A 19,151-nucleotide genomic window follows, 5' to 3' on the forward strand; every position below is an offset into this window, starting at 1 on the left:
TTAGTGTTACAAACACACGATTCCTAAAGGAAACATTTAGGAATGTAACTAATTATTAAATCAATGACTCAGTCGCCCTAGACGTCCAAGTGTCACATGTCAAGGCAACCTTCTCAGCTAAGGCTAGACATTCCAGCACGTTTGTTTTAACCTCCTTGTAAAGTTTGGGCACAGCGATTTCAGTGATGTGTTGCCGGGACGCCATAGTGGACGGTATAGTGTAATGAGGCTCCATTGTTTGCACCATATAACAGAAACCTTCGTTTTCAACCACACGGAGCGGACGCATGTCTTTACAAATGAAATAAACTACTGACTGGGTTATTTTGGTTGCACGAGTTGAAGTCGTTGGTAATTTGTGCGTTTGAACTTAAGCAAGGGTGAGTTGTGAGGGGTCGTGTCGTTTAGCTTGCTGTTCGCTTAACTGAGTGTCTGAATGGTGTCTTGCAAAATGTTTCCTCAAATTCGTGGCATTACCAGAGTACTTGATTTTTCCCAGACACAGTTTACAAACTGCATGGTTCCTGTCGATATTGGTAGTGCCCTCTTTACTCTGGAAACCAAAATGATTCCACACTTCATGCAGCGGGAGCCGGTCTTACACGGGGTTCAGCCATAGCAATGTTGTTAGCTTCTAGCAAAAAGTCAGACACTGTTAGGCGAGGACACTAGTGGTGCGTCTCAGCATAGCCATCTAGTGGTAGGGATTTCAACACAACATAAATGTGAACCACTGTCTTACCATGAATATTTTTGCACGTAAACTAAAAAATAAAAATAAAAATTTGATATTGAAAATCGATACAGGATTGCAAAATAAAATATTGCGATACTCAAGTGTATTGATTTTTTCTTACACCCCTATTAGTGATTTAAAGCGAGGTGCAAAAGAGGGAAAAACTCCAATGCAATCACCCCTATCGCATATAGAAACAGCTGGTGAGATACAATTTGCAAGACAATGTATTTAATAAGGGTGTCAAATCGAAATCGATCGAAATTAATGCTCAATCTCGATTATCGAATCAAACAATGGAATCGTCGATGCTGCCACGCCCCCATGTCACGTCAGCTCGGCTTGCCTGTAATAGGTAAAACTCCTTTTCTCGAGAATATTGAAGCCTTTATTTTAAAACGCATTGCAGCTGCACAGCGAGAGCATCATAACTCGTCTGAGCGAGCTGATTGGCTGTGCTGCGGCAACTGCACGAACCTATGGCGAGTTAGCAGTGGCGTGCGGTCCAATGGGAGCACTTGGCGCCCTGCCAACCTCGAGCGAGCCAATTTGGACGTGGCTGGAGAGTATAAATTCACAGAAAACTCGCCAAAGGATTTTAGGTTTAAATCGACTGAAGCGAAGTACCTGATATGAGCGAAATAGCACGGCAAGGCAACGCTGTACTCGTTCCCTTATCTCTAAGGGAACCGAGGTTACGCAAGTAACCAAGTACGTCCCATTACGAGAACGTTCTCTCGTACTGCGTTGCAAACGCTGTGGGAACCCAATTTAAAACGACGTGCTATTCGCCTGTGACTGCTCTGAGGAGTCCAGGGAGCCCCGGGACTATAATAGGTAATAGGTTATATTGTTTAAGTTTCCAATTGTCTTAAGATATAAGTTATTGTTACATTATTTTGTTAATAAACATTTTAAATTTGACAATGTAGTATTGCGAACAAAGGTCAGATATTATTATATTGCATAAGTCTAAAAATGGCATAGCTTGTGCTTTCAAATTTTTTTTTTTATTATCGAGAATCGAATCGAACTGTGACTTTAGAATCGAAAATGTAATCGAATCGAGGATTTGGAGAATCGTGACACCCTTAGTATTTAATAAATAGTGCGTGTAAATTCTTCAGTACCGTCAGCAGAACTGATAACGTCCAAGCTTATCGATACTGCGGTCTTCCATAATTTGGCCCCAGGGCCCATTTAATACTGAGTTTCAGTACCCATGCCTACATATGGGTGTGTTCATATGGATGAAAGCCTGTTGTGTTCGGTCTCTTGATTTGTGATAGTGGCAGCTATTGTGAAACTCACCTTCTTCATCTACTGAGTGTGGATGGCATCAAGGTCTTGTCCTGAAGAATCACAGGGCCAAACGCTAGGGATTATATCTCATCTGATAACAAGAGCACAGCCATAATTTTAAGAACTCTAATGATATCTTTACCCGCTGATATTGCATTGGGGATATCAATTCAAACATTTTAATGGCTAAGAGTATGAGCCATGAGTAAGCTGGCCAGATATCTGTGAAAAATAACTTTTTGGCCTGAACCACATTTAGCATTTAAAAGTAAAAAGAATTTCAGTATTTATCAGTAAAAAATACATACAAATAAATAAATACCCCTGAGTTTCACAGTATGGTGTCTCTCTCACTGGCCAACATAACTCAAAACAGACCTAGAGAAATAAAATAAAATATACCAATGACCATGATATCCTGTTATCATAATAGTTAAATAAATTATTATAACTACGACCATTATACCATTATATTTGTCGCCTATTATTTAGCCTACAGGCTTCTCAAGGACAATCACACTGAAAAAACCTGGGGTTAATGATTTTAAAATGTGAGACTTCTTTCAAAAGCATAAATCTTACAGAACCCAAACTTTTGGACAGTAGTGCATTGTATGTTTGAGGTTGTTTTGCTTACTAGTCATATGGTTCATAGCCGTGGAGATTTTCTTGGACGGGGGTGCAGCAGGCCTTCAGCATGATGATCTACAGTAGGAACATAACATGCAATTTCACAGAGCCAACAATGTTACATAGGATTTACAATAGGGTTTATTACAAGAAACCAAGCTAGAGCAGAGGTGAACTGCAGAAAAGAGAAAGAATTATATATATTATATACACACATATATATATATATTTCTTAAGATAATATATTAATTAATATAATAATTAATTATATATTAATATAAATTGATGCATATGAAATTAGTATCATGATTAAACAATAATTCACCCTTTGTTGTAGAGGTTTTTTTCCTGTTGCTCCTGAAATCACTTTTTTTTAATCACTATTTGTAAGTGACGTCACTGATTAACAGTGCAGTGCATTCTTTTAGGTTAAATAAATTAGCCTACTTCCAATCACCCATTGACAAATTACCAGCAAAACAAAACTATCAAAAACTGTTATCTACACAAAGATGTGGTTAAAACCCCAAACTTTCATAAACAAGAGCTCCAGTCTATAGTTAGCCTCCCTTAACGTAGGCCTAACTTACCTCTTCTAAAAATGGTTGAGATGCTAACGGACTTTTTCGAAGACACAAAACCATTTCTATAAAGTAAATATTCAACAGAAGCGTGTCAATTACACGTAATAAAGGTGTCAGGGACGTTTGTATGTATTATTTGTGTGAATTTGTTGACTAAACTCACCTGAAAGCAGTGAAAACAACTGCGAGAGACAAGAGTTTTGTCGTGTGTCAGTTGATGACGTTTCCCCGTTTCCATCTGCTCTCGCGCAGCGCGCTCGCTCCAGTGTTTGAATGCGACTCGAATGTTCACGCGCACGCGCATTAAAACACTTCAAAGTCACGCAGCATTTAAATAAACATCTAGAATTAAAACATATAACAATTTAAAAAATCATTAATATTAAATCATGAATTTTAAACTCATTGTGTAGTTCTATGACCCATTCATGTGCAATATGCCAGGTTTATGGCATGCGAGTAAAAAAATTGTGACAGAAGTATTAAAAGTTTTTTATTTTATTTTTGAAAAATTCAATTTACCTTTATATAATGATAAGTTGCGTTACAATACTAATAATTGCGTTATATTACTAAATGGCAAGCAAACAAACAAACAAAAAAATCTGGGTTCCAGTCGGTTCCAATAATTAACTAGTGTATATTATAATCAACTTCGTCTATATTAACTTATTTTGTGTGTGTGTGTGTGTGTGAATTATTATTATTATTATTATTATTATTATTATTATTATTATTATTATACATAATTATATATATATATATATATATATATATATATATATATATATATATATATATATATATATATATATATATATATATATAATAATAAGGTGAGATGTTCATCAGCTTGGCTAGGCTGGGAGACCAGCTAAAACCAGCTGACCACCAAATTGTCCAGGCTGGGAAACCAGCTTGATCAACTACGCCAGGCTGGGAGACCAGCTAAAACCAGCAAAGCCAGGCTGGGGGACCAGCTTGACCAGCTAGACCAGGCTGGGAGACCAGCTAAAATCAGCTAAGCCAGGCTGGGAGACCAGCTAAAACCAGCTAAGCCATGCTGGGAGACCAGCTTGACCAGCTAAGCCAGGCTGGGAGACCAGCTAAAATCAGCTAAGCCAGGCTGGGAGACCAGCTAAAATCAGCTAAGCCAGGCTGGAAGACCAGCTAAAACCAGCTAAGCCATACTGGGAGACCAGCTTGACCAGCTAAGCCAGGCTGGGAGACCAGCTTGACCAGCTAAGCCAGGCTGGGAGACCAGCTAAAATCAGATAAGCCAGGCTGGGAGACCAGCTAAAACCAGCTAAGCCAGGCTGGGAGACCAGCTAAAACCAGCTACTTCCAGCTTAAACCAGCTAAAACCAGCCAACCAGCTTAGGCTGGTTTAAGCTGGATTTTTCAGCAGGGCGAGCAACAATGGATATAATTCACCTCAGATCTTGAAATTAAACAAATGGAAACATGAACGTTAAAACTGTGAACAAACAAGTGTATTCTTTGACAAAGAATGTTTTAGTAACTCAGTAGCCTATGTATTTTTTTAAATGGTGTAATATTTGTGAATGTTATTATGTAGCTACTTATCCATTTTCTTGCAAGTGCCTCAAGTTTACTCTCTAGTCGGTAGTCGGTTAAAAAAAAAAGTGATCTCTAAATTAGGCTATTATAGGCAGTGGACTAAACGCTACTACAGTTAGCCATCTCATTCCAAGATCTTTTTGTGTGAAGTGAACAAATCCCTCACACTCAATTTTTCATAACTGTCACAACGAACCAGCAAAAGTAATGATTATGAATATGTAAAATATTGCAATGAGACATTTTAATTGTCTATTAATAAACAAGTGTTTTCTGTGTCGGCTGCAAAGATGAAGTCTGACTCGCGATCTTTGCAGTAGTGAACGCGCCGGAGAGAGATACACATTTCATACTCTTTTTTCACTGAAAAATTTCACTATTCGGTACCAATACCAGTAAAAATCAGTAAAGTGACATTAGCCTAATCAAAAATATTTCCATATGTGGCTCTTTCCTCCTTTCTTGTCAACAAGTGGATTCAGGCCACCGCATTAGCAGCGCTGCCGGTCGCCATGTCTCAGTGTTTTTAGGTGTGTAAGTGAATGAAGTGAATGTCGTGATATTACTGATCACGTGAAGATTTTGCAGCAGCGTTGAAAATCCACCGGCGGCGCTGCACCGCTGCTGAATACATAGTAGGGGAAACACTGCACTTCCAAATGTGGTTTTAAATCATCAAATACACATCTGATATTTGGACATCTAACCTTCATCTAAACAAAACAGGTCTGCTCATGTTTACATATGCACAATATACATGATATCAAAGATTAGAAAACATCATTAACTGAGTCTTGATTTTGTCTCTGCAGACAGGAGTTTATGATGAGGCGCTGAGCAGCTTCTTTAGAAATGTTGACCAAAGGTAGGCTCTCTCTTCTCTTGCTCTCTTCTTACTCTGTTCACGACCCTCTGTTTGTCCACATGTCATCCTCTCTGCTGATCCTCTTGAGTTATTGTGGGATCTCGTGTGTGTGTGGTGTTTCTGTAGGAGAGCGGGTGGAGCAGACGCTACAGGGGGCAGAATCACTGCTCTAAAGGCCAGGGTGAGCACCATGTTAGGTGATGTTTTGGGATTGGAGCATGGAGACAGGACTGTAGTATCTGACTGCTATGTTGTGAATGTGTGTGTGAGCTTCAGATCTATGCGGTTTGGCTTACAGTGCCTACAGAATGTTACGCTTATGGAGAAAGACATTAAAAGAGCAAGACTAGTTATACAGCAGCCAAAGATGTCAGTCTTAAAGGATTAGTTCACTTGTCCTGATAATTTACTCACCCCCATTCAAGATATTCATGTATTTCTTTCTTCAGTCGAAAATAAATTAAGGTTTTTGAGGAAAACATTCTAGGATTTTTCTCCATATAGTGGACTTCAATGGTTTGAAGGTCCAAATTCAATGCAGCTTCAAAGGCTCTACACCAGGGGTTTTCAAATTGGGTGAATGTGAGCCTACCCTTAGAATAGGTAAGGACAGCCGAGCCCCCCCTTCCCCAAAATCCCGTCCGCCTGCCCTAACCCACACACGCCTCTGCAGTAAATGCCATCTTTTGTGTGTTCCAGGCAATGATGAGTTTCAATAACAACTGATAAAATGTAAATATTATTTTATTTCCACAACTTTCTTAAAAGTGCATTCATAAACGATTCTTTGCAACAGCAAATAATTTTCAACTTCATGCAGGCCTAATTGAGGCTACTTTTAAAATCACTGAACATCAGTAGGCCTAACCACAAGTCAACAAAACATGCTTAACATGTGCAATCTAACGGCTGAAATCGGCATGGTGTGTCTGGGCTTTAAGTGCACATTTGAAGGAGATGCACATCATCTCAAACAAAATCAGCAGTGGTGGAAAGAGTACTGAAAAAACATACTCAAGTAAAAGTACCATTACATTCCGAAAAATGTAGTGTGAGTAGAGTAAAAAGTACTTGTCCAAAAAAACTACTTGAGTAAGATTAAGAAAGTATCTTATATAAGTACTCATGAGTAGTGAGTACTGAGCTGCGGATTCTACCCCCTTATAATAAACACTGCACTACAGTTTATAAATAAATAAAAAATTGCACATACTGTAATTCACATTATATTTTGTTCTTTGTCAGAAAGATTGAAGAATATCTATCATCCATATTTTTAAAATGCATCAAAGCAGTACACTCATCACCATTTAAATCATATTACAGTATTTGAAAAAAAAAAAAAAACATTTAAAATTAGGCCCAATGAGCCTGAGCATGCTATTGTTGCACATAAAATATCAATATTCATAACTGTGCAAAGAATTCAAAAACCTTTAGAAACTCATATGATAGATCAGCATCACACACCATGAGATGGGTTAAATGGATAGATTAAAAAATACCCAATTTCTCTCCAAAACGGTACCAATTTTAGTATTTTGATAAATGAGAATCACTAATATTATCAGATTACCTCACCTAATGCACTGAAAAAGGCTAAGATAGTGAGCTAACACTAATTACACTGTAATTCCGTGCTATTAAATATGTTACAATCTAAAAGTAAATGCACATTGTTCTAGAAGGGTGGCATCATCCCTTACATTTTACACGGCTACATTTACTCACATTGTAATGCTGATAATATAATTAAGGCAAATTGTGCATTAAATAGCGAAGTTATATCCGGGAAACTTTTACAAAAGAAACAAACAAACACACACACACACACACACACACACACACACACACAAATGCATGTCTCTTTGTAGTCTCGGCAAAGCTGTTTTATCAGCAGCATCCACACACAAAAAAAACAGTTGAACATGAAAAATGTTTTTGCGCAAGTGCAGTTGCCAAATGAAGACGGATTGTATGAAATGGATCAATAAAAAAAAATAAAAAACGTTGTTTATTAACGAGCTGTAGTCACGCACTGACAGAAATGCAGTTCAAGTTAACGCCATGGTTCATAAGGTGCACTGATACTGAATCTGGCGGCATGGCGAGCGCGAGACGCGGCAGTGCACAGATCGTGACGCACATCTATCTATAATGAGACTGCATGTGAAGTAAATGGGAACGGGAATTTACCGCATTATGAACTCGTCACGCAATACTACGTGGGATTGGGAACGGATTGCGAAAGCGTGGGCACGGTTTATGAATTTGTGGGTACAGATTGCAAAAAAACTGAAGGCACGGTTAACAAGTCTGAGAGCGCGGATTAGAAACTCGTGGGTACGGTTTATTAAACCGAGGGAACAGTTTGAGAATTCGTGAGTAACGTTACTGTTTATAAACTGAGCGGACAGATTGCAAAACCGTCGCCACGGATCGTTTTTTTTACTCACACAGGTGACTTCCCGGGCTCCGTATCCTCCCTTAATGCTGACTTCTGTTGACTTGGGACAAGGAAACGACGCATTTTAAAGCTAATACTCGCGTCGCACACACAATTACCGATATCAATAGAGCTGCATACAGTTATGCAGCCTCACCTATTGAAAACCGCTGCTCTACACAATCCCAGCCAAAGAATAAGGGTCTTATCTAGCCAAACAATCGGTCATTTTCTATTTAAAAAAAAACAAGCAAACAAAAAAAAACCTTTTCAACCACAAATGCTCGTCTTGCACGTCCACGACTTCACGCATTACGTAATCACGTTGGAAAGGTCACGTGTGACATGGGTGGAAAAATTTTGGACGAAAAACTTTTTCTCATTTTCTCCTCCAACTTCAAAATCGTCTGACATCATTGTTTTACCTTTTATTTATTTATTTATTTATTTTGTAAATGGCGTTTGACTTAGTCTTTGCACGTTCGCTTTGTAAACACTAGGTCTGTACTTCCGCCTACCGCTTGACCTTTCAATGTGATTACGTAATGTGTGGCACATCACAGCAAGTGCAAGATGAGCATTTGTGGTTAAAAATGCTGTTTTTTTTAGAAAATGACCGATGGTTTGGTTAGATAAGACCCTTATTCCTCGGCTGGGATCGTGTAGAGACTTTGAAGCTGCACTGAAACTGAAATTTGGACCTTAAACCCATTGGTTCCCATTGAAGTCCACTAAATGGAGAAAAATCCTGGAATGTTTTCTTCAAAAACCTTAATTTCTTTTCGACTGAAGAAAGAAAGACATGAACATCATGCATGACGTGGGGTAGAGTAAATTATCAGGAATTTTTTATTCTGAAGTGAACTAATCCTTTACATTTGTACATGGACCAACAATTTAAAAACATTTTTTTTGCAAATTTTCCTCTCAAGTACGCAGTTGATTCATATATTATTCAGTTCTCGTGTAGACAAAATGACCATTCGTAATAAAAACAACAGGAGTCAATGGAAGGTACCCAACATAATAGAAAAACAAATTTGTGTGTGTGTTTCTGCAGGCCGTATTAGTGGACATGGAGGAGGGAGTCCTAGGAGAGATTTTGCAAGGACCGTTGCGTTCTCTCTTCAACAGCACACAACTCATAAGTGATGTCTCTGGTTCAGGGAACAACTGGTAAGGGTCTGTCTCAGCAGGGACTCTGTCACACTGTCTACATGCTAAAACGGACACAGTGCTAACTAGGGCTGGACGGTATGGTGTTATATACTCTGCAAAGAGAGAAATGTGTCAACAGATTCTGCTATAAGTAAATTAAGAGCACAGGTACCTGTCAAAACCTGCTGGAAATTATTGTCTGATCGTCAATGACGGCTTACTTTCCGTCCCAAGGCCTCTGCAATTCAAGTTCAAGTTCAAGATTTATTTAGCCATTTCAACATTACAGTTGATAGGAATTTGTCTTGGTATGCTCACATATACAACTTTATTAACAACAATACACTGACACAATAACACATTCCACACATATACCTCACATATACCCCCCAATAACATCAAATACACAGACATGAACAACACTGCATTCAATGTTCTAGCTTCAGACCATGTTTAGATAACGTATGGCTTGGGGGATAGGTACTATCTCTGAAGCGTGATGTTCTACTGACAATGCTTCTGTACCTCTTCCTTGAGGGCAGTAAAGTGAACAAGTAATGTGCTGGGTGATAGGGGTCAGTGGTGATGTTTTTCGCCTTCTTAATAATTCTGGAGTCGTAGTGTGAGGCTATGGTAGGCAGACTACAGCCAATGATCTTAAAGGCTCTTCTCACTACTTTCTCTAGCTGTTGCTTACCCTGACTGGTCGCATTGCCATACCAGGACAGGATAGAGAAGGTCAGCACACCTTCTATGGCGGCTCGGTAGAAATGAGTCATGCTGCCAAATTTCCTCAACTGACGGAGAAAATAAAGTCTCTGATGGGCTTTGCTTACAATGAGACTGATATTCAGGTCCCATGAGAGGGATTGATGAATGGTGGTGCCCAAGAAACAGAAGGAAGAGACCCTCTCAACAACCTGATCATTGATGGAGAGGGGAAGATGCCGAACGGCCTTCTTCCTAAAGTCCACTATCATCTCTTTAGTTTTAGATGTATTGAGGATTAAGTTATTGACCTCACACCACTTCACCAGCTGTTCTACTTCACCCCGATAACCAGATTCAGACACCAATTCAGACACATGCTACACGTACTATGGCATACACACATTGCTCTTGATTCTGTATGGTATTACCTCCTCTCCAATCCCATGGCTAAAGCCCAAAGTAATACTTTGTTTTTTGCGCTTATACTAGCTAGGGTATGTACACTTCACACGCACAGCCTGATTTCTCCAACCAGCTTGCACAAGCTGGCGCTATGTATCACCCTCCAGGGGCCGGTTGCATAAACCTCTAAGACTAGTCTTACAAGTTAGACATACATTTTTTTTCTTTAAGACTATTCATAGCTTTTTTTAATGTTACATAAAAACATAGATTAGCCTAATTTGAGACCGAACTGTAGTGTATGCTACTGTTACTAGTGGTTACTAGTTACTAGTAACTGCTAGTGGGTCATACTAGAATTTATGACACTGTACTTAACGTAATGGCCTGTGTTTATGCAACCGGCCCCAGATGTGATGATTTTCCGTTTAGAATCACAACAATTCATTGGCTGAAGGTGGAAGTGCTGGACATGCACCTCAGATTTTTCTAAGAAGTATTTGTAGCAGTAATTGAGTATGGCAGAGCTAACCAGTGTCTCATTCCCTACTCATGGAACCAGGGTTACATATGTAACTGGGACGTTCCCTTTCATAGGTTCATTTGATGCTACATCAGTAGCTAATGCTGTGGGAACACTATACCACACATACTCCCTGGAATTTGCAAAGTTGGAAACTTTCCATGGGATTAATGGAAATTAACGGGAAATTGCAGCACCAAGAATACCGCATGAAGCCAGATTATGAAGGAGCTTACATGGTGGACCCAAAGTATGAGAAAAGCATTCTCTCTGGTGAAGAGATCAACAGAGCTTATACTTTTATTACTGCCATGTCTCACCACCTGGATCTTATGAAGACAAAGTTCTCGGCAGTCTGGTATAATCCCGTACCAAGCCAGGCCTTTGGGAAGGGGATGGGATATGGCAGTCGTGCCAGCACATATATGTTAGGGGTGGCAATCTTTTGTAATCTCACAATTCAATTCAAAATCGATTCTCAATTTTTTTAATCAGGTTTCGAATCGAAACTTGATTTCGATTTTCATTGCAATTTATTGTCCTTAAAGCCTTATAAGAAAACATGTGCCCCCAAACTTTAATTAAAGTTTTGTTGAGTTATTATTTTTTTATCTCATGTTATTGTTTTTTTTTTACGCCACCGCTGCTCAGTCTTTCATATTCGCCTTTTGCGGCATAAGCACGTGCTGATGATTCTTTTGTATCATTTGAAATGTGTGATTATCAGCTGGTTCCGATCAGTTGCTGATCTTTTGAAGTTAGAAAAATATAATACACACTGTTGCGTTCTCAATATTTTGTGATTTAGCCTGATACAGGATTTTACAAGCAGGTATTGTTTGTTACCGTGGCAACTGTTTGCATGTCCACTTTCAACGTGTTTCTTGTGTGTAAAAAGTACAAAACAACTTGACATGTGCCAGTAATTATACTTTATTTATGGCTAATTTCATTTATATTAATAAATACATTGATATAAGACCTGTTGTTGTGAAGTAAGTGTCATTTGTCCCCCTTTGCAAGCATGTGTGCTCTCTAAACTGTCTGGTGCTGCACTGTTCTTTGTTCCGTCAACATCACGTTATTAACAGATGATTAGAATATCAATTTTTTAAATTTATGAATCGATTCCAATCATTAGAAGATAGAATTTATATGCGAGTTGATTTTTGATGAGCACGAGTGGAGTGTTTGCATGGGCCGTGAGCAGAATATTGAGTGCAGCGATAACGGCTAGAGCGAGAGTGAAACCTGAACGCTGATCACTGAGGGACTGCCGGGGCAGCATATATTTTCGGCTCATATTTTCAGCCGTTTTTCTTTTGACCGAAAATAGAAAATGCCATTTTTGGCCGATAATATCTGGCTGTCAAAATTTCAGTTCATTCCTATTCGCAACAGGCAAGGATTTAGAAACTGGTGGCCATCCAGGGCAAACCTAAGCCTGTTTGAGCCTGACACAGAGGCAGAGGCGGAGATGGAGGATGTTGATGAGGTCCAGGAAGAAGCCATTGAGACCTGAATGGATTGAGAGGAAAAATGCAGAAACCAGAAGCTTGAGAAAATATGTTTTCATTTAAAAAAAAGTTCTACTCAAAAATAAATCCAAGTCAAAAACCATTTGACTTGTATTCATTTTCCACCCCTTTGCAACCCTACTTGTTTTCTTGTTAAAGTTATTTTTTGTTCTTGTGTGATTAAAAAAAAAAACAGCTTTTATTGAAACCAAGCATCCTAAATTACTCGTTTTGTCCTTCTTCCTCTTTATTATGTAATTGCTGGTTATGAAAACACACTCTTCATTGCGAAACAAAACCTTGCAGGTTGACCTTCAATCTGCTTGTCACAGATCACCGGAGATGGATTTTATAACCAGGTTTAAACTGGGCCTATGTTACTTTTCTTCATGTGTCGACACCCATGTGCTGTAATAGCTCCTGACAGCCTCCAGGCATGTTACTGAACAGTCACACTTTATGGGATTTGACTTTTTAAGTGGTTCTTCATGTACCAGTGCTCAAGGTTGATTGCTCGTACAAGCATACAAGCGTTAGTTCAGTTCCTCTAACTGGATTGGACAAGCAGTATTACAAGAGTGCTGATTTTATTTACCTGTTCATATAACCTGTTCTTTTCTGTAGCTTGAAGTGTTTTTAGTAGGGGTGTAACAATATATCGTGTCACAATATATCACAATACAAAAATGCAACAATATTTATTGTGGATGGTGACAGTCTGTATCGTGGATATTTCACCCAAAATGAAAATTACTTTGCGTGAAAAAATTCAAGTTTGCAGAGTTTTCGTGTCAGTACTACATTAAACTACTATATATAATGTTGAATATAATGTATAATAATGCAATGGGGGAATATTTGTGGGTACTGATAATGCCAAATGTCTTATGTTACCAGTAAAAAGTGTCCAACATTATATCTAGTTATTAGGGCCCGAGCACCGATGGTGTGAGGACCCTCTTGGAATTGCTCTGTTTATTATTATTATTATTATTCTTCTCCGCATTGAATTGCATTTTTGAGGGCCTAAACATGCGCGAAAACTCACGAAACTTTGCACACGCGTCAGAACTGGCGAAAATTTACATCTGATATAGGTTTCAGAATTGGACGGGGCAAAATGGCTCGATAGCGCCACCTATAAAAGTTCAACGGAGTGCGCCTCCCGCAACGTTCCACGTACGTGCACGAAATTCGGTACATACGTGTAATGACCTAATACCTACAAAAAAGTCTCTTGGAGCATAGCCCTAAACACAACAGGAAGTCAGCCATTTTGAACTTCCTCTCAGATTTTTGTGCAGTTTTTGCCATTTTCAGGCCTCGTACTTTAACGAACTCCTCCTACAGTTTTAATCTGATCATCTTCAAATTTGGTGAGTGTAATCTTAAGGCCTTTGCGACGTTAAATTGCGAAGATCTTGAGTTTTCGTCGAAGGGCGGGTCCTCGGCGGCCTTACAAATTTCGATGTTTCGCCATGAAACAGGAAGTTGCTGTAACTCAGGCATGGAATGTCCAATCTCCCCCAAACTTCACACGTTTGATAAGAGTTCTGTCCTGAACACATGGCCATGCTCATATTCAGTTATAGTCATAGCGCCACCTGCTGGCAACAGGAAGTGACATGTTTAACACTGTTATGGACTCCTAATAACATATAAAAAAGTGCCAGCAAGTGCGAAACATGCTAACAACATACTAGAAGCATGCTAAAACATGCTAGCAAACTCTTAGCTAAGTGCTAAAGCATGCTATTATTGCAATTAAATAGGAATTTGCTGTAACTCAGGCATGGAATGTCCAATCTGCCCCAAACTTCACACTTTTGATAAGCGTTCTGTCCTGAACACATCTACATGATAATATTCAGTTATAGTAATAGCGCCACCTACTGGCAACAGGAAGTGTCATGTTTAACACGTTGATGCCATTCTAGCAACATGTTAAAAATGCCATTGAGGTCTAAACATGCTAGAAACATGTTAAAACATGCTAGCAATACTTAGCTAAGTGCTAAAGCATGCTAATTCAATGAAACAGGATGTTGTTGTTACTCAAGAAGGCAATGTCCAATATGCGCCAAACTTCACACTTTTAATAAACGTTCTGTCCTGAACACATGACCATGCTCATATTCAGTTACAGTCATAGTGCCACCTGCTGGCAACAGGAAGTGACATGTTAAACACTGTTGTGGACATATAAAAACATATAAAAAAAGTGCCAGCAAGTGCTAAACATGCTAACAACATACTAGAAACATGCTAAAACATGCTAGCAAACACTTAGCTAAGTGCTAAAGCATGCTATTGCTGCAATTAAATAGGAATTTGCTGTAACACAGGCATGGAATGTCCAATCTGCCCCAAACTTCACACGTTTGATAAGAGTCATGGCCTGAACACATCTACATGAGAATATTCAGTTATAGTAATAGCGCCACCTGCTGTCAACAGGAAGTGACATGTTTAACACTGTTGTGGTCTCCTAATAACATATATAAAAGAGCCAGCAAGTGCTAAACAGGTTAGCAACATACTAGAAACATGCTAGCAAACACTTAGCTAAGTGATAAAGCATGCTATTACTGCAATTAAATAGGAATTTGCTGTAACTCAGGCATGGAACGTCCAATCTGCCCCAAACTTCACATGTTTGATAAGAATCATGGCCTGAACGCATGCCTATGCTCAAATTCAGTTATAGTAATAGCGCCACCTACTGGCAACAGGAAGTGACATGTTTAACACGTTGATGCCGTTCTAGCAACATGTTAAAAATGCCATTGAGTTCTAAACATGCTAGAAACATATTAAAACATGCTAGCAATACTTAGCTAAGTGCTAAAGCATGCTAATTCAATGAAACAGGACTTTGTTGTTACTCAAGAAGGCAATGTACAATCTACCCCAAACGTCACACGTTTGATAAGAGTTATCTCTTGAACACATGTCCATGCTCATATTTAGTTATAGTCATAGCGCCACCTGCTGGCAACAGGAAGTGACGTTTAACACTGTTCTTGACTCCTAATAACATATAAAAAAATGCCAGTAGGTGCTAAACATCCTACCAACATACTAGAGACATGCTAAAACATAATAGCAAACACTTAGCTAAGTGCTAAAGAATGATATTACTGCAATTAAATATGAATTTGCTGTAACTCAGGCATGGAATGTCCAATCTGCCCCAAACTTCACACTTTTGATAAGCGTTCTGTCCTGAACACATGACCATGCTTATATTCAGTTACAGTCATAGCGCCACCTGCTGGCAACAGGAAGTGACATGTTTAACACTGTTGTGGACTCCTAATAACATATAAAAAAGTGCCAGCAAGTGTTAAACATGCTAACAACATACTAGAAACATGCTAAAACATGCTAGCAAACTCTTAGCCAAGTGCTAAAGCATGCTATTATTGCAATTAAATAGGAATTTGCTGTAACTCAGGCATGGAATGTCCAATCTGCCCCAAACTTCACACTTTTGATAAGAGTCATGGCCTGAACACATCTACATGAGAATGTTCAGTTATAGTAATAGCGCCACCAACTGGCAACAGGAAGTGACATGTTTAACACGTTGATGCCGTTCTAGCAACATGTTAAAACATGCTAACAATGCTTAGCTAAGTTCTAAAGAATGCTAATTCAATGAAACATGACTTTGTTGTTACTCAAGAAGGCAATGTCCAATTTGCACCAAACTTCACATGTTTGATAAGAGTTCTGTCCTGAACACACATCCATGCTCATATTCAGTTATAGTCATAACGCCACCTACTGGCAACAGAAACTGACATGGTTAACACAGTAATGCAGTACTAACCACATAATTATTGTGTACTAAGCATGCTAGAAACAGACTGAACATGCTAGCAACACTTAGCTGAGTCATGAAGCATGCTATTATCACCATTATACAAAACATTTTGTAACTGACTTTGACATACTCTTACTATATATACCTCCTTAAATGTACATTTCCCAACCATGCTCTGCCTTCCTAAAGCCACCGAGTGTTGATGGCACGGGTGCGAGGGCCCTTTCATCGCTGCTTGCAGCTTTAATTATTATTATTATTATTCTTCTCCGCATTTAATTGCATTTTTGAGGGCCTAAACATGCTCGAAAACTCACGAAACTTTGCACACGCGTCAAAACTGGCGAAAATTGACATCTGATATAGGTTTCAGAATTGGACGGGGCAAAATGGCTCGACAGCGCCACCTATAAAAGTTCAACGGAGTGCGCATCCCGCAACGTTCCACGTACGTGCACGAAATTCGGTACATACATGTAATGACCTAATACCTACAAAAAAGTCTCTTGGAGCATAGCCCTAAACACAACAGGAAGTCAGCCATTTTGAACTTCCTCCCAGATTTTTGTGCAGTTTTTGACATTTTCAGGCCTCGTACTTTAACGAACTCCTCCTACAGTTTTAATCTGATCATCTTCAAATTTGGTGAGTGTAATCTTAAGGCCTTTGCGACGTTAAATTGCGAAGATCTTGAGTTTTCGTCGAAGGGCGGGTCCTCGGCGGCCTGACAAATTTTGATGTTTCGCCATGAAACAGGAAGTTGCTGTAACTCAGGCATGGAATGTCCAATCTGCCCCAAACTTCACACATTTGATAAGAGTTCTGTCCTGAACACATGACCATGCTCATATTCAGTTATAGTCATAGCGCCACCTGCTGGCAACAGGAAGTGACATGTTTAACACTGTTATGGACTCCTAATAACATATAAAAAAGTGCCAGCAAGTGCTAAACATGCTAACAACATACTAGAAGCATGCTAAAACATGCTAGCAAACTCTTAGCTAAGTGCTAAAGCATGCTATTATTGCAATTAAATAGGAATTTGCTGTAACTCAGGCATGGAATGTCCAATCTGCCCCAAACTTCACACTTTTGATAAGCGTTCTGTCCTGAACATATCTACATGAGAATATTCAGTTATAGTAATAGCGCCACCTACTGGTAACAGGAAGTGTCATGTTTAACACGTTGATGCCATTCTAGCAACATGTTAAAAATGCCATTGACTTCTAAACATGCTAGAAACATGTTAAAACATGCTAGCAATACTTAGCTAAGTGCTAAAGCATGCTAATTCAATGAAACAGGATGTTGTTGTTACTCAAGAAGGCAATGTCCAATCTGCGCCAAACTTCACACTTTTAATAAACGTTCTGTCCTGAACACATGACCATGCTCATATTCAGTTACAGTCATAGTGCCACCTGCTGGCAACAGGAAATGACATGTTAAACACTGTTGTGGACATATAAAAACATATAAAAAAAGTGCCAGAAAGTGCTAAACATGCTAACAACATACTAGAAACATGCTAAAACATGCTAGCAAACACTTAGCTAAGTGTTAAAGCATGCTATTGCTGCAATTAAATAGGAATTTGCTGTAACACAGGCATGGAATGTCCAATCTGCCCCAAACTTCACACGTTTGATAAGAGTCATGCCCTGAACACATCTACATGAGAATATTCAGTTATAGTAATAGCGCCACCTGCTGTCAACAGGAAGTGACATGTTTAACACTGTTGTGGTCTCCTAATAACATATATAAAAGAGCCAGCAAGTGCTAAACAGGTTAGCAACATACTAGAAACATGCTAGCAAACACTTAGCTAAGTGCTAAAGCATGCTATTACTGCAATTAAATAGGAATTTGCTGTAACTCAGGCATGGAATGTCCAATCTGCCCCAAACTTCACATGTTTGATAAGAATCATGGCCTGAACACATGTCTATGCTCAAATTCAGTTATAGTAATAGCGCCACCTACTGGCAACAGGAAGTGACATGTTTAACACGTTGATGCCGTTCTAGCAACATGTTAAAAATGCCATTGAGTTCTAAACATGCTAGAAACATATTAAAACATGCTAGCAATACTTAGCTAAGTGCTAAAGCATGCTAATTCAATGAAACAGGACTTTGTTGTTACTCAAGAAGGCAATGTACAATCTACCCCAAACGTCACACGTTTGATAAGAGTTATCTCTTGAACACATGTCCATGCTCATATTTAGTTATAGTCATAGCGCCACCTGCTGGCAACAGGAAGTGACGTTTAACACTGTTCTTGACTCCTAATAACATATAAAAAAATGCCAGTAGGTGCTAAACATCCTACCAACATACTAGAGACATGCTAAAACATACTAGCAAACACTTAGCTAAGTGCTAAAGAATGATATTACTGCAATTAAATATGAATTTGCTGTAACTCAGGCATGGAATGTCCAATCTGCCCCAAACTTCACACTTTTGATAAGCGTTCTGTCCTGAACACATGACCATGCTTATATTCAGTTACAGTCATAGCGCCACCTGCTGGCAACAGGAAGTGACATGTTTAACACTGTTATGGACTCCTAATAACATATAAAAAAGTGCCAGCAAGTGTTAAACATGCTAACAACATACTAGAAACATGCTAAAACATGCTAGCAAACTCTTAGCCAAGTGCTAAAGCATGCTATTATTGCAATTAAATAGGAATTTGCTGTAACTCAGGCATGGAATGTCCAATCTGCCCCAAACTTCACACTTTTGATAAGAGTCATGGCCTGAACACATCTACATGAGAATGTTCAGTTATAGTAATAGCGCCACCAACTGGCAACAGGAAGTGACATGTTTAACACGTTGATGCCG

General features: G+C 39.0%; 1 protein-coding gene across 3 annotated transcripts in view; it reads left to right on the plus strand.

The window, feature by feature from the left end:
- The window catches only part of tube1 (tubulin, epsilon 1), a 204,035-nt gene that overhangs the window by 60,436 nt on the left and 124,448 nt on the right, over window positions 1–19,151 (plus strand). For 2 of the 3 annotated variants that reach the window (XM_079887751.1, XM_079887750.1), the window contains exons 3-5: window positions 5,646–5,698; window positions 5,825–5,879; window positions 9,205–9,320. In XM_079887751.1, the coding sequence (XP_079743877.1) occupies window positions 5,646–5,698; window positions 5,825–5,879; window positions 9,205–9,320 (224 nt within the window). Of the gene's footprint in view, window positions 1–5,645; window positions 5,699–5,824; window positions 5,880–9,204; window positions 9,321–19,151 lie in introns of those variants that run through there. The other variant, XM_079887752.1, reaches the window with a different exon arrangement.

Source organism: Squalius cephalus (genome assembly GCF_949319135.1).
Source record: "Squalius cephalus genome assembly, chromosome: 12".
NCBI lineage: Eukaryota > Metazoa > Chordata > Actinopteri > Cypriniformes > Leuciscidae > Squalius > Squalius cephalus.